Source organism: Nycticebus coucang, chromosome 13, assembly GCF_027406575.1.
Source record: "Nycticebus coucang isolate mNycCou1 chromosome 13, mNycCou1.pri, whole genome shotgun sequence".
Classification (NCBI taxonomy): Eukaryota; Metazoa; Chordata; class Mammalia; order Primates; family Lorisidae; genus Nycticebus; species Nycticebus coucang.
Window position 1 is genome coordinate 51,915,696 of NC_069792.1, and position 23,210 is coordinate 51,938,905.

At 40.7% G+C, this 23,210-nt stretch overlaps 2 protein-coding genes across 2 annotated transcripts in view; one reads left to right on the top strand and one right to left on the bottom strand.

The window, feature by feature from the left end:
* LOC128563399 (uncharacterized) overlaps positions 1 to 15,562 on the bottom strand; it is a 38,727-nt gene extending 23,165 nt beyond the window's left edge. The window contains exons 1-4 of the mRNA XM_053558681.1: positions 15,193 to 15,562; positions 8,203 to 8,342; positions 6,994 to 7,116; positions 1,895 to 1,983 (exon numbers count right to left, since the gene is read on the bottom strand). Coding sequence (XP_053414656.1) covers positions 1,895 to 1,983; positions 6,994 to 7,116; positions 8,203 to 8,342; positions 15,193 to 15,562 — 722 coding nt within the window. The remainder of the gene's footprint in view (positions 1 to 1,894; positions 1,984 to 6,993; positions 7,117 to 8,202; positions 8,343 to 15,192) is intronic.
* Positions 15,500 to 23,210, top strand: part of DECR1 (2,4-dienoyl-CoA reductase 1) — a 52,869-nt gene continuing 45,158 nt past the window's right edge. Inside the window, exon 1 of the mRNA XM_053558536.1 lies at positions 15,500 to 15,629. Coding sequence (XP_053414511.1) covers positions 15,561 to 15,629 — 69 coding nt within the window. The 5' untranslated portion in view covers positions 15,500 to 15,560. The remainder of the gene's footprint in view (positions 15,630 to 23,210) is intronic.

Genomic DNA, 23,210 nt, shown 5'->3' on the forward strand with positions numbered 1-23,210 from the left:
TAATAACATATATAATAGTAAAGAAAAACATGCTGTTAGCCAAATGCCCACAAACTGATAAGTACCAGCTGCAGGGGAGTGGGCTGCTTGTTTGCCAGTCCTCACCTGGAGGTAGAGACCTTATCTTGCAAAAAGCACAGTGTGCAGATTCCAAAAGACTTACAGTGATGTGTCTGCAGGTGCCAGTCCCCATAGCCAGTTTCTGAGTACTGGACTTTTACCTCCAAAGTACCCAGGCTTTATCGGCCTATTTAGGGTTCAGCCCCGGTTTCAGTCGGACTGTGCTAAGTAAGAATTTTGTCTCTGCACCATCTCAAAAAGGTGGGCACAGAGGCATATAGGCTTTTTGCCTATATGTTTTTAAATTTATTTGTACTAAGAAATGCTTCTTACCTACCTTTTTTTTCTTTTAGTTTGGTTTTTAGATTGCTTCATAGGATTTTCCACTTAGTTTACTTTGTATTTTGAAAAGCTACAGGTAGTTTTCAAGATGTGATAGAATTTTAATGGAAGCCTTGTATAAATTAAATGAAGTAAAACTGGTAAAGAAGAGTTTACTTGTCTATAGTGAATTCAGGATTATAAAGTAGCTTTAAAAATGAAATGTCTAATTTGTAAAATATTTAATGTTATATCAGACAGATAAATTTTCTGTGTGAGAGTTCTGTCACAGAGAATGCTTTTCATTTTTAATAAATGTTCTCCTGAATAAATTAGGATGCATTTTTGTCTTTCAGTCTCTGTAGTTTATCTCAATATATTAATAAAGAGGTCTGTTCTCACTGTAAAAAATAAAAAAAAAGTTCGGGCAGGGATATCAGCCAAGTGAGACACAGAGGGGGCAACACAAACAATATGGAAAACATGAAATGACAGAAGTTTATGACTCATAGGCCCATGAAGGAAGAGGGGAAGCAGTTAGTTGACAATAGGAAGGTCACAGGGACAGTATGCAAAGTCAGGAGGAATTGAGCAGGAGAGAGATGGGCTTAGACCTTTACTGGTGTCCAGGACATTACCCAAGCAGGTTTCCCATGGGGAGCTCTAACAGATGGACTTAGAGCAAGAAGTGCACATGCCAGCGGGTCACAGCATGACTAAGAGATGGTCACTGTGCACATCTGCACAGGCTGTATGGGATATCAGGGTCACATGAGTGAGGCAGATTGATGGAGTCAACATGTCCCAGAGGGAGGTAATCACCCCGCAGAGGACTGTATACAAGAGATATCTGGACCAACCACACTGAAGTACTGGGAGGAGCTGGAGAAGAGAAACAGTGTCAAGGGTAACTGTGTCCTGCTTCCGGTATGAGAAGGTTGGGCTTACAATCACAATGGATGCTGAGGAGCATCAAATATAAAAATCTACTACACATCCTCAAAATTCACTCCTAAACATGCTCTTCTACTCCTGCTGATGTAAATTGACAACACCCTGTAGTTCCTTCAGTATATAGGCTCTCTTCTCCAGAAGCAGGTACCACCCCATCTGTGCAATGCTGAGAACTAACTCAAGGGCCTAGACAGGCAATGAGGGGAGGCAGGGGTGAGATATGAGGAGATTCACCTCAGCTTGCGAGCACTGTAGACAGGTGCTGTGTCACTGGAAGATGTTTCTTCTAACACAGAGGGTGAGACTCCCTAACACAGCAAAAGAAGTTCCGGGAAGATGGTGGCCAGGGAAACAGGGGTTCAAAAGTTACCGGCATTGAGTGTGAGTGCTCAAACATTCCATGCCTCCCTGCAGTGGCCTACATCTTCCCCATCTCAGCTTGATGTATATATGAGCCCTGGAGGATCCAGCACCAAAGTGGGGTTATGATTCTACATCCTCACCATCAGACCCATGACTTGGTTTTCATCCTCATCTGCTCTACAAAGAAAAGATTGACCCTTTTAAATTGCCCTGGAGGTTTTCTGATTTTTCAGGTATGTGCTTGTTGGCTTCAATATCTTGTTCCTCTGTGCTGATTTCCAGGGCCTGCAAAAGAAACCAGTTCATACTACAACTTTTATACTGCTATTGTCTTGACAAATCCTAATTGCCACAGACCCTGGATCTCCCATTGCTGTGCCATGACCTTCACTTTATCCTCAGCCACCACTAGTGACCTTCTGAATATCACTGCATTTCATGGATCACTGTTGAGCTATACTCTCGGAAAGGAGAGGATTCCTACCATATTAAATGTTAAAATAACCCAATCCCATAATTCCATTTTTGAGGGTTTGATTCCTGCATCCACTCCAGATACCATTTATCACAAGAATCCTAACAGGAAGCAGAACTATCAGAGGTTAATATAAGTGAAATTTAATAAAGACACTATTTACAAAGGCATGGGGAAGGGGGATGGAAACCACCAGGGATATTGCAAAATTCTGAGGCTAGCAACAGGAAGGCCTTTGCACTCCAGGTCTGACAGAACAAGAGGAGGGGGGCAGTTATGAAAGCAGAGAGAGAGAACAAGAGAGAGAGAGAGAGAGAAAGGCCCGCTGCCTGGTACAAATTGTAACTCTTAAAGATGCAGCAGCCACAAGTTAGTAGTTCATCAATAAACATTTCTACCTCCCTCTCTTTCTTTCCTCCAGTGTCTGCTGCAGCTCTCTATTGACCGACCCTACCAAAAGATTCCCAAAGCTCCGGGCACAGTGGAAAGCAAAGGAAGCTATCCAGCTCACCCCTAGTCAGTGCTGTCTGCTGCGATCTGTTGTTTAGGTTTTCTTTTTTTATTTCCAGTTAATGTGAGTGTAAAAACAACTGGGATACAATATTTGCACTTCTCAGGTGGAGTCCTCTCTTGCTGTTGTGTCCTACACACGAAAGGTGTGTCACATACCCTGACATATTGTCCATTAAGTGTGAGCACACCAATCCCCTCGCCTCCTCTCCTCTCCCTAGCTCTGCCCCCCCCAACCTGAATTGAATTGAGTTATTGTCTTATGTGGGCCTGTAGATGATCTACTGTTTAGCTTCAAAGACTGGACCCTCTCTACCAAAGGGGGTATTGGAAATAAAAACAAAGGATAGCTGTTCTTTGCAGCTGCACAGGATAGGCAGAATCACAAACTGCAATTCAGCTTTGAGATTTGGTTTATGTGATTTGCTGTAAAAATTTTAAAGCTGAGAAAATACACAAAATGTTGTATTGTACTCTTTTGTCAAGTATAAAGACTTGGGTAGAAATATTAAACTCTAAGCATCCCTTTCTGCTTGTCAGTCAAATATAAAAATGTCCTCGAAAACAAATCTTTTCAACAAACTTACATTTCAACAATTGTTTTTATATTTTTTGGGTTATAATCTTTAGGAGCCTTTGGGCATGTTACACTGCTGGCCTCATGTATTAATTCACGAATTACGTAAATAATGGTTTCAAATTTCCACCCCTTTCATAGTCTTAACAGCCTACAAATTTAATTCTTTTCCCCTTTGACAGAATCCAGCAAGACATCAAACAAATTATACATCATGACCAAGTGGGTTTTATCCCAGGGTCTCTAGGCTGGTTCAACATACGTACATCTATAAATATAATTCAGCAAGTAAACAAATTAAAAAATAAAGACCATATGATTCTCTCGAATGATGTAGAAAAAGCTTTTGATAATATCCAGCATCCCTTCATGATCAAAACACTTAAGAAAATTGGTATAGAAGGGATATTTCTTAAACTGATAGAGGCCATCTACAGCAAATGCACAACCAATATTGTATTGAATGGAGTTAAATTGAAATCATTTCCACTCAGATCAGGAACCAGGCAAGGTTGCCCATTGCCTTCACTGCTCTTTAACACTGTAATGGAAGATTTAGCCATCACAGTTAGAGAAGAAAAGGTGATCAAGGGTATCCATATAGGGTCAGAAGAGATCAAACTTTCACTCTTTGCAGATGATATGATTGTATATCTGGAAAACACCAGGAATTTTACTACGAAACTCTTAGAAGTGATCAAGGAATACAGCAGCATCTCGGGTTACAAAATCAACACTCATAAATCACTAGCCTGTATATGTACCAACAATAGTCAAGCTGAAAAACAGTCAAGGACTCTATTCCATTCACAGTAGTGCAAAGAAGATGAAATATTTGGGCGTTTATCTAACAAAGGACATGAACGATCTTGATAAAGAGAACTATGAAACTCTAAGAATAGAAATAGCTGAAAATGTTAACAAATGGAAAATCATACCATGCTCATGGCTGGGAAGAATCAACATTGTTAAAATGTCCATACTACCCAAAGCAATATATAATTTTAATGCAATTCCTATTAAAGCGCCATTGTCATACTTTAAAGATCTTGAAAAAATAATACTTCATTTTATATGGAATCAGAAAAAAACTCGAATAGCCAAGACATTACTCAGAAATAAAAGCAAAGCAGGAGGAATCATGCTACCAGACCTCAGACTCTACTGTACATTGATAGTGATCAAAACAGCATGGTACTGGCACAAAAAACAGAGAGGTAGATGTAAGGAACAGAATAGAGAACGAAGAGATGAACCCAGCTACTTACCGTTATCTGAAATTTGACAAGCAAATTAAAAACATTCAGTGGGGAAATGATTCCCTATTTAACAAATGGTGCTGGGTAAACTGCCTGGCAACCTGTAGAAAACTGAAACTGGACCCACACCTTTCACCATAAACTAAGATAGACTCTCACTGGATTAGAGATTTAAACTTAAGACATGAAACTATAAAAATACTACAAGAAAGTGCCAGGAGAACTCTTGAAGAAATAGGCTTGGGCGAATATTTTATGAGGAGGACTCCCCCAGGCAATTGAACCACCTTCAAAAATACACTCCTGGACCTGATCAAACTAAAAAGCTTCTGAACAGCCAAGAACTTAGTAAGTGAAGCCAGCAGACAGCCCTCAGAATGGGAGAAGATATTTGCCAGTTATGTATCTGACAAAGTTTTAATAACCAGAATCCACAGGGAACTCAAACGTATTAGCAAGAAAAGAACAAGTGATCCCATTACAGGCTAGGCAAGGGACTTGAAGAGAAACTTCTCTTAAAAAGACAGGCGCACGCCCTACAGACATATGAAAAAATGCTCATCATCCTTAATCATCAGAGAAATGCAAATCAAAACTACTTTGAGATATCATCTAACTCCAGTAAGATTAGCCCATGTCAAAAAATCCCAAGACCAGAGATGTTGACATTGGTATGGAGAAAAGGGAACACTTCTACACTGCTGGTGGGAATGCAAATTAATACGTCCCTTTTGGAGAGATGTTTGGAGAACACTTAGAGTTCTAAAAACAGACCTGCCATTTGATCCTACAATTCCTCTACTAGGTATATACCCAGAAGACCAAAAATCACATTATAACAAAGATATTTGTACCGGAATGTTTATTGCAGCCCAATGCATAATTGCTAAGTCATGGAAGAAGCCCAAGTGCCCATCGATCCACGAGTGGATTAATAAATTGTGGTATACATACAGCATGGAATATTATGCAGCCTTAAAGAAAGATGAAGACTTTACCTCTTCCATGTTTACATGGATGGAGCTAGAACATATTCTTCTTAGCGAAGTATCTCAAGAATGGAAGAAAAAGTATCCAATGTACTTAGCCCTACTATGAAACTAATTTACAGCTTTCTATATGAAAGCTATAACCCAATTATAACCTAAGAATATGAGGAAGAGGGAAAGGGAGGGATGGGTGGAGGGACCAAACCTAAAGTGCATCTTACAAGGGTATATGTGAAACTTACTAAATGTAGAATATAAATGTTGCCACTGGCCTAGTCAGAGACATGGAGGCAGACACTGCAGACAAAATCAATGATTTGTTTAGGGATGGCTGGTGCTTGCTCGGGCACAGCAGCAATTGGCCGTCTTTACTCACTTTCTTATATACCCAAAATCATCTGATAAAAATAATCCAAGAACAAGGAAGACAAAAGGTAAAGATTCCTTATCAGAGTTAATCCAGCAAAGTATGTACACACCTTTCTAAACCAAGAATATCTTGTTTAGAGATAAACAACAATGGAGATGAACCACAAAGGGCTGGGTTTTCTGTTCTGTTTGCCTACTTCTCTGTATGATTAACTGAAAGTTTTTGTGTAAATAGAGGTAGGGGATTAAGTGCAACAGTCCTTTGCCCCAGGCAGATGCTCTGTCTCCAGCTACAAGTTGGAGAGTGTCTCCAGTACATTCTTTCATTTAAGGTGTGACTGCAGCGCAAGTACTGGAAATGTTCCTTCTCAGAGCCTCGTGACTTCAAGGAGCACTAATGAGACTGATTCACCTTACAAGGGTGCAGTGGACTGTGCCCCTTCACTCCCCCCTTTCTAATTAAGGATTATTTGGCTGCACTGCTGTCGTAGCCAAAAAGACAGCAGCATTACGATCACTAGTTTTTTTTATCTGTTGGACTTTATTGCAAATGATATAAAGTATGAAAATTATGAGGCAAAACAAGAACAGAGTACATGTAGGGGCTGCAAACACGTCATGAATCTTACCTAATGGGTTAAGTTCTGCAATTCCATCAGAACTATCTCGTAATATCTCATTTACATTGATTTGTTCTAATTTTTGTTCAAATGTGCTGTATACATGATGTTGTAATTCAACAATATCGGCAGTTAAATTTTCATGGTTTAGCAAGTGTTTCTGGACTTTGTGCCAAGGAAATAGTTTCATTATAAAAAAACAGGAGTAATACAATAAGAGTAAACATTCCAATCACATTTCAATTTGATTTGTTTTTCTAAACTATATAATCGATCTCCTAACAAAACTACTGTTTGTTCTAAATCAGCTAACTCATTCTGAATTTCTGTGTCCATTTGTTTTTGAGTAACCCACAACCTTTTGGCATCTTTATGCCAATTAGACATGAATTTTTCAGTCTTAACAGATTCAGTAAGGACTATTCCAGTGGCAGCTGCAGAAGCGGTGACAGCTATAATTCCAGGAATTGTTGCTATTAGTAGACCAATAAACCACTTGGTTCTGTTTTTCAGCTTCCGAGCCAGATTCACAGGAGTCAAAATCACGAGGAATTCTTCCCAAGGCCTCATTATCTTCACTGGCAGCCAGAGCCCGGTCCTGCCCCACAGAAGAAAGATCCTATCTCGGGAAAAATCAAATCTCATAGAAATGTTAAGGCAAGTAAACAGTTGACAAGTTCCTGGACAATAGATCTCTCCAATTTTCTCATTCCATGAAATGTTGCCCACAAGCCAAATGAAAGGCAGTTTTATGCAAGCCTGAGTAAAATGCATTTCTTTCAATTTAAAGTGTAAAGTATGTTGGGAATGATGGTGTGGTTTGTAAATATGGGACCCCTTCCAGGCATGAAGGCCAAGAAGAGCTGGTCCAATTTTCCATAAATCAAGTTGGGATACATATCCAGAAATGTCTGGAGCTGGTGGTGAAAAGCCACTCTCCTGCCACACTAATTCCTTTGAGGATGAGTATATAATATCAGTTGCATTTTGCTTGTAACTAAGATAACCGTCACCAGTTTCAAGTCTTCCCTTAACATAAGCAGAAGGTCTTCAATCAACAATAGATCCAAATTTAGTTTGCTGAAAGGCATACAAATGAGACCCTTAACATTTTGACCAATGAATCCTATCTGCAATACCAGTAAACACATGAAGTTTGCAGTGAGGCAGATGAGGCAACAAAGAATGTTGTGTCACTATTAATTTAGTAAAGGTCATAGTAGAAAGCATGTACGTGTCTTTCTTTGGGGGAGTATTAATGAAACTGACCTATTGCTGAGCCCCAAAAGATAAACAAGGGGGCTCGGGCCCTACACAAATAGGAGGTCCCATAACTCCTGTAGAGTAATTCTTAAGAGGTGTACCTTCTTCCTCAGGTTTAAATGGACAATCATCACATGGCCCAGGAAGCCAAGAAGTTTCATTAACATAAATGGAAACAGAAAGCTCAAACCAGGAGATCCCTCTAAGTAAAGGAGAGTTAGAGACATAGCTCCAATAAATATAATTTGGGTTAGCACTTACCTGAAAATTAAGAATGGCTATCATTGCGAGAAACAGTGCTTGAGGAGTTGCCAGATGGTTGCTCACCCTCACTATTGCTCGTGTTTCCTTGCATAATTGAGAAAGTCCTCTCCATGTCATTTGAGGGAACGAGGTCTGCTCTCTCTTGTGCTGCATCCTCCGGACAGGTTGTTGGCTTTACCAGATCTCCCTGTCCTCTAGTGTCAGGGACAATATTCGTATTGCCAAGTTCCTGGCCTGTCTCAGATGGTGGAACTCTTGTCAGGGGTGGGTCAGCTTCACTGTCAACTATACAACCACTTTTGCTCTTAAAAGATATAACTGTTATTTGGAAACATCAAACTGAACAAAATTGTTAATGCATGTATACATAGTACAAGCTGAACAAAACAATTCATTTGTTGCTTTGTTCCAAACAACATTGCCCTTTAATCACATGAAAGGTGGTTGTAAACAAGCTGGTTAATTGGAGAAGGTGACTGTTTCACCCACAATTTAGAAGCAGGTATATCACCTTCAGTATCTGAATTTTAAAAATTTAATGTAAATAATGTTAAATGTACCTATTATATACTATTTCCCCTTTCTGTTTAAGCAATATTTCTCTAAGAGTATGATTATGTCTTTCAATAATTGTTTGACCAGTGCTATTATCTGGTATTCCAGTTATATGTTTAATATTGTAAATTTGAAAAAATTGTTCACATTTTTGAGAAACCTATGTGAAGCCATTGTCTGTTTTAATAGTCAACAGCATACCCATTACAGCAAATGCTTCTAATAAATGGGTAATAACAGAATCAGCTTTTTCTGATGTAAGGGCAGTAGCCCATGAGAAACTAGAATAAGTATCAATTGAATGATGAATATATTTAGATTTACCAAATTCAGGAAATTGTGTTACATCCACTTGCCAAATTTCATTAGGCTTTTGTCCTCAGGGATTTACTCCAGGAGGTAAATGGGAAATTGTAATTACCTGACAAGTGGGGCAAGAGCGAATAATTTGTTTAGCATCTCTCCAATTTATTGAATATCTCTGTTTTAAAGATGAAGCATTATTATGATGGATTGCATGCTCCTCTTGTGCCTTTTGAACAGTGCCAATCAAATGATCAATGGATTCATTATCAGCAGTTAATGGACAAGGTAAATTAGAATGAGCTCAAATATGGGTGATAAAATTGGAATATTTCTATTACAAATTGAATTTTGAAGAGTATAAAGCAGATGAAATAATTCTGTATGATCATTGGTTGAGTAACAGAGGCAATGATAGAAATTTAACCATGATAGTCAGTGTCAAATACGCCGACATGTATGCGAAGTCCTTTTAAAGAGAAACTGCTTTGTCCTAATATAATTCCAACAGTTCCCTCGGGGACAGGCCTGTGCACTCCAGTAGCCAAAACGTATGGAAGGTCACGGGGTACCAAAGAAACATTATTCATAAGTGTTCTCATACACAAAGGAAAGCAAGAACATGTCTTGCATGCCAGTTCCTGGAATTGAAGGCTTACTGGCAGAGCAGAGCCATGCAAGGAACTCTGCATACGGCTTGTTTGTTCCTTGTAAAATTTTGGTAAAAAATTGTCCACTGCCAGGCTCTTCAAGCATGAAAGCAAACATCACTGATTTGAATATAAACCTGATTGGGAAGATTAATTTGCCTCTGGTGGCGGCAAAAGTTTCCCGTTCCAGTTAGCTGATCATAAGCAATATTTGGGCTACTTTCAAGTCACTTATGTGCTTCATTTCTCCACATGAACAAAATTAGAGATATTGAGCAGGGGATAAAGCAGTTTCGGCAATCCTTTCCCAGTCTCTAGGAGTTAAAGCTTGATCTCCACAATATGATCTTAAAAGTCCTTGAACATAAGGAGCATTAGGGCCATAGGCGGTAACAGCATCTTTCAAAGTTTTAAGAAATTTCAAATCAACCTCAGCATGCTGTATTTCATTCTCACCTTCTAGGTTAGTAATGTGAGAGACAGGCATGATCAATTCAAGGTCCTGGCTGCGAGAACCAGAGCCCTCCATAAAAATTTCAGGTTTAATAAGAATTTTAATGTCTTTTGGATTAGGAATTATCACTTGTCTAGTTAATCCAGTTGCCACCAAGCTCTTATATTCATACAGAGGAGCCGTTGGAAAAGGCCCGTGGGTAACAGGATAAAAGTTTCCCACTAGTCACTCTGGAGAAGGGGGATGAGAGCACAAAGGCTTGGGTTCCTCACAGGGAGGAGGAAAAAACATCTCATTTGAAATAGGTGGCAGCAGAGATTTGGGAAGTTTCTGCTTTAAGCTATCAATAAGTTCATTAAACTACCTTAAAAACTTTTAAAATTGATCATTTTGTCTTGTAAAGACTGAGCAGAAGAGGAAAGAGTCACCTCTTCCTTGTAGGGTTCACCAGAGTCAATATTGGGGGATAATGGTTTTATTTCATCATTAACAGTGAGTCTACAAATATCAGGTTCTGGTTCATCACAGACATGAGGAGACTATCAAGAGTCCCGTCTTTTTGAATCATTTGAAAATGTTTGTAATGCTAAAGTGATTAAATTATAAACAGTCCAAACATCCATACTAATAATATTCCCTTGTTGATGAAACCCTTTCATGTCCTGTCCAATATCTTCCCAAACAGACAAACTTAACTGGTTTGTCTGTTTGGGAAAACCAGTAACAACATTTTTGAATGGTTTGAAAGAGATGGCGAAAAGACTGAGTCTTAACTGACCCTCAAATGGAATCTAACAAAGATCTCAATAACTGAACATATTCCTCCCCTATGGAAACCATATTTCCTCTTATGATTGCTTAACTTTTCCTTGCCGGGTGTCCTGAGTACCTTCAGCTCAGTCATATTCACCCGGTTTCGTCCATTCCAAGTGTTCTTATTTTAAGGTTGGAGACCGGAGATCAGGTAGACAGTTGACCAGGTTTGGTCCAGCCATACCCTGCTTGCTGCTCCAGATGTTGCTGTCTACTGGCCTAGTCAGAGACACAGAGGCAGACGCTGCAGACAACATTAATGATTTGTTTAGGGATGGCTGGTGCTCACTTGGGCACAGCAGCAATTGGCCGTCTTTACTCACTTTCTTATATACCCAAAATCATCTGATAAAAATAATCCAAGAACAAGGAAGACAAAAGGTAAAGATTCCTTATCAGAGTTAATCCAGCAAAGTACGTACACACCTTTCTAAACCAAGAATATCTTGTTTAGAGATAAACAACAATGGAGATGAGCCACAAAGGGCTGGGTTGTCTGTTCTGTATTCCTACTTCTCTATACGATTAACTGAAAGTTTTTGTGTAAATAGGTAGGGGATTAAGTGCAACAGTCCATTGCCCCAGGCAGATGCTCTGTCTCCATCTACGAGTTGGCGAAAGTCTCCAGAACATTCTTTCCTTTAAGGCATGACTACAGCCCAAGTACTGGAAATGTTCCTTCTCAGAACCTCATCACTTCGAGGAGCACAAATGAGATTGATTCACCTTTCAAGGGTGCAGTGGACTGTGCCCCTTCATATAAATGTCTTAACACAATAACTAAGAAAATGCCAGGAAGGCTATGGATGGGACAGTAGAAGCTGTCGTATGTTTTTAGCACTTTGATTACAAGAGCTATATTTAAAAATTTAATATAACCGGGCGGCGCCTGTGGCTCAGTGAGTAGGGCGCCGGCCCCATATGCCGAGGGTGGCGGGTTCAAACCCAGCCCCGGCCAAACTGCAACAAAAAATAGCCGGGCGTTGTGGCGGGCGCCTGTAGTCCCAGCTGCTTGGGAGGCTGAGGCAAGAGAATCGCGTAAGCCCAAGAATTAGAGGTTGCTGTGAGCCGTGTGACGCCAGGCACTCTACCCGAGGGCGGTACAGTGAGACTCTGTCTCTACAAAAAAAAAAAAAAAAAAAAAAAAATTTAATATAACCATTTTTATTTTTACCCTATTCACATCCAAGGCAGGTAGGGTGGGTATATATTCTCAAACAAATATTCAAGAGTGAAGGTAGTATCACCCAATTTTATTTAAATCCCTTCCCCAGCCCCTTTCCATTCACCTGTGATTGTTGAAATTATGAGGAATTCAGCCTTAGTCATTTCAGTATGAGGGGAAGGGTCCCAGGTCTTACACAGGCTTTAGGGAAGGCTTCTTTGAGTTATATAGTCCACTGTAGTTATATTTTCCCTAACTAGATTGTTCCCTTGAAGCCCTAACTCTCTGCATCTGTACTCAGCTTGGGGAACCAACAGAGTCCAGCCTGCCAAAGTGTATCATGCAGCTATTTTTCTCTGACAAATGGTAGCTGTAGATCTACCTAAAACTTTTGCAGCCTCCTTTTCCTCCTGTGTACAGTGTAGTGGCTGTGACAGGCAGATTCTGAGATATCTCCATGAGTCCCACTCCTTGGCATTCCCACCCTTGAATATGGAAGGGACCTGTTATTCACTTCTAGAGTGTAGGATTTGGCTAAGGTTAAGGAATTTTGTACCCTGCTTCCAGCAGTCCACAACTATTGACATGGGCATTGGTGTGCAAATACTTTTTCCCCTTGCTAGGGCAGATGGAATCAGGTGTCAGGTCCCCAACTTGGTTACTGGTACCAAATTGATGGGATGAATGAGCAGAGCAAGCAAAGTGCCAAAATTCTGTTTAAAGACTGAAGCACAGTATGTTCCAAAGAAGGAACAGGTGAGCCCTATGAGTGGAGGAGTCATTGAATTTGACAAGGTTTCTCCTTTTGTGCTGACTCCCTAATTTTATGTTATATGGGGGAAGGGGGGTGGAATATTCATGATTTTTCCTGCAAAAGGGTGGAGAATTCCTGAAACCAAGAGCCCTCCCCTTTTCTATCCTTGTAAGGCAATTTCTTAGGGTTGTCATAGTATTTGTAAATTGTCATGGTGCTTGTGAGTGTGATTTTTTACTATGTGAATGTGGGTAGTTCATTTAGGGTACTGTTTTTCAATCTTTCTTTTCTCAGGGCACACTTGAATCTATAAACTTCTCCAGGACACTTAAATTATGTTTATTTAAAAAAGTGGAATAAAGGATATATTTACTATGCTTTGAACTTCTTTTGACGACAATTTAATTAATGATCTTTAAAAATTTTCAAAGCACGCCTAAGATTCTCATGGCACACTGGTTGAAAATCACTGATTTAGAGACACTGTTACCTCAACTGTGCACATGTTCCAAAGATTCCCTATCAAGGCATTGACAATATCTCTACTTTGTGGTTTCTCTACCTCTTTCTGATTGGTCAGTCCTTAGAGACTCTCTATTGCAGATCAAACTTCTGGTTAGTCCTTGGGAACCCCCTTGAAGTGTCACTGGTCTTTCTTGGGAGCCTCCTTCCTAGGGCCTTAATCAGTCTGTTCTCCAAACACTCCAAGATGGCATGACCACATCTGTCTATCCATGTCAGAAAGTCCCTGGGACATCAATCGGTCCCCTAAAACAACTAGCTCCCCCAAACAACCCACCTGTGAGGTCTTATACCTGCAAGGTCTTGGTTAACCCTCTTCCCATGACAACGCAGGCTGGCCTGACTCAAGCCAGTCCAAATTAGCCTAACCGCATCCACAGTCCACCCAGCTCTCCTAATCTAATACTCACACCTTGGATGGAATTCTCTGAGGCATGTGTTCTCCACCTTCACCCAGAGTTTCCCCTGTGGCATTAAGCTCTGGTTGCCCAGAGTGCTAGCTGGCTAGATAATTTACCCTGTATTGCCTGCCTTCCCTTCCCTACTGGTGCTTCCCAAAGTTCATATGTGAGTTGCTAGCACTGGATCCTGGTGTCAGGGTCTGCTTCAGGGAACCCAAACTGAGATGATGAATTAATACTTCAAAGGCATTGTCAAGGCCTTCCTGCCAAAGACCATCAGGGACACACCTACAGTTGAACAAATGGATTTATAATTTTTTTCAGGAAGAGAGAACACATACCTTAAAAAATCATGGGGTTTCTCAGAGAGTGTTAGAATGAACTTAATGGATTTGGACGATTGGGGAGGGCCTAAGAAAGCAGGGGTTCACTCTATATTGCATGCTGTCAGAAAGTGTGGGCAATTCTATGAATGAGAATCTCAATAAATCTCAACTATACTGAGGGGACATTGGGGCTATAGGTAGGGGAGACCTATAGGATGAGGTTAAAGTTGTAATTGATAAATAAATATGAACTCATTTTCCTTGGGAGACGTTTGGTGCTTTGTGGACGGCACCAGAAAGCACCAAAACTGCCCTTCCCTGCTCTGTTTCTGTCTGTGCTTAGACAAAATTATGAAGTTGACTAACTTTGCCTCACCCTATTATGATCTCAGAGTAATCTCGTCTGAGTTTGGTATTCTGTGAGATGGCCCATGTGTAATAGATTACTATGGCTTACCTGTGAGGCCAGGTTCTGAAAGTCAGGGCCTGTTTTCTTTTTTCTTTCTCAGCACTTGGAAAATGCCAGGCAGATAGTAAACATTCAGTGTCAACTACTAACAGCCTGAGCTTGGGGCTTTAGATGCATGCCCTTTCTTTCATAACTATCTTTACTGTATACAATGTAATGATTTGATATATCTTGTGAAATGACCAATCAAGTTAAGGAACATCTCCATCACTTCACACAGTATCTGTTTCTTTTTTTTTTTTTTTCCATAGTGGTAACATTTAAGGTCTATTATTTAGTAAATTTTAAGCATACAAAATACTATTATTAACTACAGTTATGAAGATACGTAACATCCCCAAGATATATTCATCTTATAACTGAAAGTTTGCACTTTTTGAACTTTCCACTTTTCCTATCTCCAGGTGCTAGCAACCACCTTTGTATCCTGAGTCTGTGAGTTCAAAATATGCATCCTCTTTATCTTCGTAATAATACTGAATTAGGTATGATTATTCACAGTTTACGAGTGAGGAAAGAAATGTGAGCAGAGCTGATGCATTGTCTCAACGGGCACATCACAGGAAGTTTTTTAACCAGGGGAGAAAAAGCCAAGGCTGGAACAGTGGCAGCCACGCTACATCGCCGACAGAGGGCGGAGTGCCCCGCAAAAGTCGGAAAACCCCAAAGCTGCTCTTGGCGTTTGATTCCAGTTACTTCATCTTGAGAAAACTGAGGGCGCGGTTTAAATGCAAGATGTTACTATTCTGATAATACCTGATTTAGCTCCCTCCCCGACCACGAATTTAAACACGCGCTTAAGAAGAAAACATAAATTACTGAAAAAGGTGTTACCATCCAGTGGGTAGTGTATGTCACGTGCTGTGGCAATCTGCAAACCCTTGTAGGGCGCAGGGAGTCGGCCACCCGCACAGGGACAGAGAAACTGCCCTTCCCTGCTGTAAAAAAACATTCCGGGGCTAGAAAGCAGCCAAAAGCAGCAGCAAGGCTGAGCCAGCCCTGAACGCGGGCGGGAACTCCGGGGTTGGAGGAGCGCGGTGGCGTCGCCACCCCCGGGTTGGCCCGGCGGCACTCGCGGCCTGCCCTGCAACCCGAGCTCTTCCTGCCAAGGGCGGAGTCCCAACATGGCGCTGCGGTGCTGGAGTTTCTTTACCCGAGGGTCCCGGCTGCCTTGTGGCCTCGGTCCTCGGCGGGTAAGGCGGTCGGTGCGCGCTGAGGGAGGACAGGTTTCAGGGCGCAAAGAGTAGAGGATAAGGCGTGCCGAAGCGCAAGGACAGAGGAGCGCCAGTCTCAGGGCGTAGAGAGCTAGGACCGGGTGTTCGGAGGCGCAGACAAGAGGACAGGGCGTCCCCAGGCGCAAGGAGAAACGGCCACCAGACCTCAGGGCGCAGGGAGAGAGGACCACCGCTGGGTTCCTGGGCTGGGTTCGTATTTCACTAGAAGCATATGAAATCCTGGTGTGTGTATGGGAAGTGGGGTTGGTGATCTTAGTTTAAACATTTTTGGTAACTTTCAAAGTTTTGTGTAGATAGATAGTGGTATGGGGGGATACAACAGGGGCGGCCCCTTGACTGGGAGAGGCCAGGGCAGGGCGAGTGGGCCCTGGAGGAAGCCCTGGCCTTACTTTTTTTTTTTTTTTTAATGAAGAAAATACATTTACTTATTAGTTATGGAATTAAACAGCAATACAAACAAATCCACATAAAAATGAAATTAAAACTTAAACTGTCTATAGACTCCTCTTCCCACAGAAAAAGTGGGGAGACGAGTCTCAGGTTGGTTTCCACCTCTGTCACCTACACACTTGTTTTGTCGCTGTCTTTCCATTCTGTCCACAATTGAAATAAAATATGCAAGTGAAGACAGCTCGGAAGGGGAAGAAAGAGAGAGAAAAAAAAGAATCAGCAATAGTATCCAAGACTAAATTTAAAAATCTTAATAAACGTAAATTTTAATAAACTCTCCAACTAAATTTAAAAATCTTAAACTAAAAAGCAGAATTTCTTTAGTCAGGTAAAAAAATTAATACGTCAACTGTGAAAAAACTTTAAATTTGAAAAAATGGCTAGCCATGTTTTTGTTGGTTTTTCAATTTTTGCAGCAATAGTTCCAAATGTGAATAGAAAGAACTGGTGTGGTCATTCTCTCAACTAAGAGGACTTTCTTTGAAAAAGTGAGATTTGTTCTTGGGTACTAGGGTTTTGCTGATACTTTCTCTTCCTGTAAAGACTAGGTGTTAAGTCATTATAAAGGAATCCTGTGCTTAAAGAACTTTCTCATTTGAAACCTGCAATAGCTCTGTGAGGGAGAAAAGTCTTCGGAGATTTAAAAAAAACACACACAAATTATTAGGATTGTAATAATGAGGTCGTACAGATCATATCCCAGGTCTTCTGACACCATTAAGCATTACAGTGTGAGAAAGGAAAAAATGAACTTGTTTAAAAATTCAGTGCAATCTGGCAGTACTGATACTCTTTTGCTTAATAAAAGTGGAAGTTTTTTTTTTTTTTTGTGTAGAGTCTCACTTTATGGCCCTGGGTAGAGTGCAGTGGTCTCACACAGCTCACAGCAACCTCCAACTCCTGGGCTGTGGCCTCACACAGCTCACAGCAACCTCCAACTCCTGGGCTGTGGTCTCACACAGCTCACAGCAACCTCCAACTCCTGGGCTTAAGCGATTCTCCCGAGTAGCTGGGACTACAGGCACCCGCCACAACGCCCGGCTATTTTTTGGTTGCAGTTTGGCCGGGGCCGTGCTTGAACCCGCCACCCTCGGTATGTGGGGCCGGCGCCCTACCGACCGAGCCACAGGCGCCGCCCAATAAAAGTGGAAGTTTTGAGGATCAGAGTCTGAAGGCAAGTGGGACACCTGTTAGTATGATTTGTCTCCTTCCTAGCGCAGGGAAGATTGGCTTTTTGAATCCCTGGGAAAGAAAAGTCTTAACCCCTGTAAACTAGGAGTTTGTTCCAGGGAACATCTATTTTTTTTTTAGAAATAGAAATTATTACAATTAAAATCCCTAACTTCAACACTTTTGTTACTAAGATCCAGTAGAAATGTTTCATTTGTCATAAAACGTATTTGTAAAGTGCTATATTAATGTGTGCTATTAGCTAGCAGCCTTCAGTTAAGTAAGCTTTTATGTTTGGCCCTGTGCTGTGCCCTGGGGATGCAAAGATTTAAAAAATATGAATTTTGCTCTCAGCTTACTCTGATTTCCACTGAGAAAAGCAGTCATTCAATTGTTTATCATAAAAGTGCTAAGTTAGTGCCCACTAAGTGTTGGGGATTCTGTGGAGATCCATGGTGGAAAGACATTCCTACTTTCAATGTGCTAATATTCTCATGTATGTTTTTCAAGCTATGGATAATAACCAATAAGTGAGACCTGCAATAATTTAGTGGAGCAAAATAGATTTTAAGAAATAAATTGGAATCAAGTAGGTTATGTCTGAGTTCATCTATGTAGTGAGGCTCTTTCCTTGTGAAACTTAAGAAGAAATTAGCCATTCTTCTTTTTGTAGATTCTTTGATAACTGTGATACACATTGCCATTCTTCTTTTCCTTTTGTTTTTATAAAGAATAGTAACTTAACTATTTTTAGACAAATGTTTTCCTGGCCAATGGGAACTCAAGCAATGCAGTTAAATTAAAAAAAGAAAAAGAAAAAAAAAGTAGCACATGATTTTAGGCTAGCCAGCCAGAACATTTGATGAGCATAATTCCAGGCAGCATTTTACTTGGGTGTGTCACATTTATTTTTCCCTTAGAATCAACATTGTTTCATTATCTTCTGACACTGAATTTTGTTAAAGAGGTAAAAGAACAGCTGGATATTTTTTCTTGTTTGTCTTTTCCTTATTTTTATTTATTTATTTTCTATGTGGAAAGTCTAAGTATGTCTTTATTCAATTTAAAATTCTAGAATATAAGCTCTGTAGAGGTAAAGATTTTCTTTGTTCACCATTTACACCTCCAATAGTACCCGATACACAGTAAACATGTAATACCCAATGTCTGTTATGTGAATGAATGTGTGTATTGTGTTGCTATATATAAAGCAAATTTCTAACTATGGTTACGTTGTCTGAAAAAACCCAGTGACTCACCACAAAATATTAATAGACTGTGAAAATGCATACAGCATGTATATGAACCAAACTGTGTATCTAGAAGAAGCAGAGAAGGCTTTGTAAAGGAGTTAGCTCCTGGAGCTTACTTTTGAAAGAGGAATTGGAATTTATGGGGCCCCAAAGGTAGTCTAGACCTAAGGAGTAATGTAGAACAAGAAGTGAAGGAGCATGGCTATTTCTGAACATTTAAGTGGTTCCATATTGTGCAATTTGTGAAGTATCAGACCAAGGAGAAGTGGATGGAGATACGATTGATGAAGTTACTGGGAGCTGGGACATGGTGGGATTCCCTTATTTATATAGCAAATTGAGCATTTACTGTGTGCTAGCTACTGTACTAGGGATGTGAGGATGATAGAAGAGCTGATTCCCATTCTCAGGAAGCTTGCACTCTTAATGGCACCAGAGAATAATACGGTGTGTTAGGATGGGTGTTATTGATCTCAAAGGGGGTCCAAAATACGTGTCTTTTACTCCAGTCTAGAAAACAAGAGTAAAGATGGAGGCTAAAGTATGAATTTTATTAGGAGTTGTGAGAGCTAGTGGGCCTGTTCACTGGACTTGCTGTATTAGGCAGATTCACCTCCTCCAGAGGAGGGCAGAACATTGCTCTCTGAGGACTGCTACACTCACTGCTCATACCTTATAGTTCTCTCAAAATTGACCAGACTTTCTTGGGTGGCAGGTTGGTTAAAAGCGGCAGGAGTCTGGAGTCATACTAATGAACTCCCCATAGGAGGGAGACCTCAGAACTCAGGAAGAAACATTTCCTACTCATGGGGGTATATAAGGAGTGTTGAGTTTTTTGTTTGTTTGTTTGTTTTTAATTTCAAAATATTATGGGGTAAAAATGATTTTGGTTATATGGATCACTTTTGTCATGCTTGGGTCAGGGCTATAAATGTGCCCATCACCCTGATAATGTTCATTGTACCCATTAAGTAGGTTTTTGCCCACCCCCCTCCTCCACCTTCCTTCCTGATTCATTTACACAAGGGTTTTCCTTACCTCTATGCATATGTGTGCTCATTGGTTAGTTTCAGTTTAATAGTGAGTACCTGTGGTGTTTGTTTTTTTATTTCTAAGATACTTCTTTTAGGATAATTGTCTCCAGTTTCATCCAACTTTGTTATAAAATGCATTAATCATTCTTTTTTATGGCTGAGTAGTATTCCACGGTATATATAACACATTTTGTTAATCCACCAATGAATTGGTGGGCACTTGGGTTGATTCAATATCTTTGCAATTGTGAATTGCACTTTGATAAACATTCAAGTGCAGGTGGGTTTTTGATAACATGACTTATTTTCCTTTGAGTAAATACTCAGTAGTGGGATTGCTAGATCAAATGGTAGGTCTGCTTTTAGTTCCTTGGGGGAATTTCCATACAGTTTTTTTCTTTCCCTTCCCTTCCTTCCCCCACTCCCTTTTTTTTGAGACCGAATCTCACTCTGTCACCATTGGTAGAGTGCCATGGCTTCGTCATAGCTCACAAAAAACCTCAAACTCCTGGGTTCAAGGGATCCTCTTGTGTCGGCTTCCCAAGTAGCTGGGCCTATAGGAATACACCACCATGCCTGGCTTGTTTTCTTCTACTTTTAGTAGAGATGGGATCTCTCTCTTGCTCAGGCTGGTCTCAAACTCCTGAGCTCAAGCAATCCACCTATTTTGGCCTCCTAGAGTGTTAGGATTATAGGCTTGAGTCACTGTGCCTGGCATCATACAGTTTTTCACAGAGGCTGTACTAATTTTCAGTCCCGTCAATATTATATAAGCATTCCTATCTCTCTGCATCCATGGCAGCATCTGTTGTTTTGCACTTTTTAATAAAAGCCATTCTAACAAAGGTAAAGTGATATCTCATTGTGGTTTTAATTTGCATTTCCCTGATGATTGGTAACATATAGCATTTATTCCTATGTTTGTAGGCCATTTTTCTGTCTTCTTTTGAAAAGCTCCTTTTCATGGCATTTGTCTACTTTTAAATTGAGTGGGCTTTTTTCCTTGCTGATTTGCTTGAGTTCTTTGTAGAGTCTGGTTATTAGCCCTTTATTGAATGCATAGATTCTGAATATTTTCTCCCATTTCATAGGTCATCTATTTGCTCTGTTGATTATTTTCTTAGCTGCACAGAATGTTTTTAATTCAATCAAATCTCATTTATTTATTTACTTTTGTTGTTATAATTGCCATTGGGGTCTTATTCATAAATTCTTTGCCTTGGCTGAAATCTAGAAGTTTTTCCTGCATTTTCTTTTAGAATTCTTACGGTGTCAGGCCTTACATTTAAGTCTTTTATCACATCTTGAATTAATTTTGGTAAGTGGTGAGAGGTATGGATCCAGTTTCATTCTTCTGCATGTGGCTATCCAGTTTTCCATTGTATATATTGTTGTCTTCTTTGTGAAAGATCAATTGGCTATAGGTGGATCGTTTTATATCTGAGTTCTCTGTTCTCTTACATTGGTCTATGTCTCCATTTTTTGTGCCAATACCATGCTGGTTTGGTTACTATAGCCTTGTAGTATAGTTTCAAGTCTGGTGATATGATGCCTCTAGATTTAATCCTTTTTTTTAAGATTGTTTTGGCTGTTTAGGCTCTTTTCTGGTTCCAAATGAAGTGTAGAATTACTTTTTCTAGATTTTTGAAATATGATGTTGGTATTTTTATGGGGATTACATTGAATCTGTAAATCACTTTCAGTGGTAAGGACATTTTAACAATGTTGATTGTGTTAATCCAGGAGGACAGTATGTTTTTCCATTTGTGTCATCTGTGATTTCTTTCTTTAATGTTTCATAGTTCTCTTTGGTAGAGATCTTTCACCTCCTTGGTTGATTACATTCCTAGGTCTTTTATTTTCTTTTTAGCTATTGTGACTTGTATTGAGTCTTTGATTTGACTCTCAGCTTGACTATTATTGTTGTATAGAAATGCTACTGATTTATGTACGTTGTTTTTTGTAGTCTGAGACTTACTTCAGGAGTCTCTTGGTGGAGTCTTCAGGGTTTTCTAGATATAATAAGATCATATTGTCAGTAAAAAGCTATAGTTTCACCTCCTCTTTCCTGATTTGGATACCCTTTGTTTCTTTCTCTTGTCTGATTGCCTTGGCTAGGACTTCCAGTGGGTGTTGAGATTTATGAGATTGGGCCTGCACCAAGCAGGGGCTGTATATTGAAGCTGAGACCTGAAGAATGAGGAGGAGTTAGCCAGGAGAAGAGGTATGAGTAAGAAAGTTATAGGTAGGACAGTGACCAGTGCGAAGGTCCGTAATAGGAGGCAGGTGGTGTGAAGTAGGCCAGTGAGCAGCCCCTGGGCCATGAAGGAACAAGATCAGAGGTAGATGGTCCAATCCTGGGAAATCCTCTCTCCTGATGTGTGGTGTTGGTGGCTTCCACTAGGAAATACCTCCTAAATATCACACGACTGACTGTGGAGAGACTCAAAGTCAAGTGATACTTAGGAGGTAATTGGTGATTTGATGGTGGTGAGGAAGCAAGATTGGGCCATGTTGAAGAGAGATGATAATGGTGCCATCAAAATTGTGAGTGGGATGGGCAGCCCCTCTGGCTCAAAGGAGTAGGGCGCCAGCCCCATATGCCAGAGGTGGCGGGTTCAAACCCAGCCCCGAACCAAAAACTGCAAAAAAAAAAAAAAAAAAATTGTGAGAGGGAACATGATATTGGCAGGTAGGACGTAGGGAGATAAGAAGGCAAAATAGAAATGCTGAGTGTCTGAACAGAAGGCAGCATTAGGACTTATGAGGACCAACATGACCTGGACTGGATTGTCGCAGCCCCTGTGGCCCTGGTCTCCATCGCTGCAGGAAGGAATGAGGCGTGACATGGATTAGAAGTATAAGCTTGCAGGAGGCGGGCTAACCTCCTCAGGCTAACCTCCGCCTACCCTTCATTGCAGGGTAGCCCCAAGCAACCTTCCCAGTAGCCTTTTATTGAGACAGCACAAGACAGGTGAGGGGAGTATTAGACAATGACTACATGCCTAAGGGTCACCATGGGCTCAGACGCTTTCTCCGCAAAGCACCTGTGGATGATTTTCCCGAGGGTCTGCCCCCCAGCTGCAAATCATCTTGCTCAGAGGCGATCTGGCTGTTGGCAACACTGGATGTTTGAGAGGGTGGCATGAGATGAAGTCCCGATTTCTGTCTTTGGCCCCTGAGCTAAGGACAGTGGGCTCTCTGGCAGAAGGCATTTAAGGGGGTTGGAGGGAGGAAGGGGCAAATGATGTTAATCTTGCAATGTCAGCGCACTCTAAGACTCCTAAACTGGTGTACAGAGAGTGAAGTTACAGAGGTGCACATGAGAATGTTAATTCTGTCTGAGAATGTTAGGCAAGGCGTCAGAGCTCTTGGAGCTGAATTTGAATGATGAATGTTGGGTGATGACAGGGAGCAACTTTTGTAAATCCAGGGAGTAGGAAAGAGTTTGTGATGGGAACCTTGTGTGTAAATTTCAAAGTGATGAGGTTCAGGAAGACTAGTTGCGGGGAGCCACTGGAGAATCCTTAGAGAAGTAAGATGATCATGTTTCCAGGACTCTGGAGACCAGTCAAGTCCTGACACTGAAAAGGTCCTCAGTATTTGTAAGGTAAGGTAAGGGTCTTTGAAAT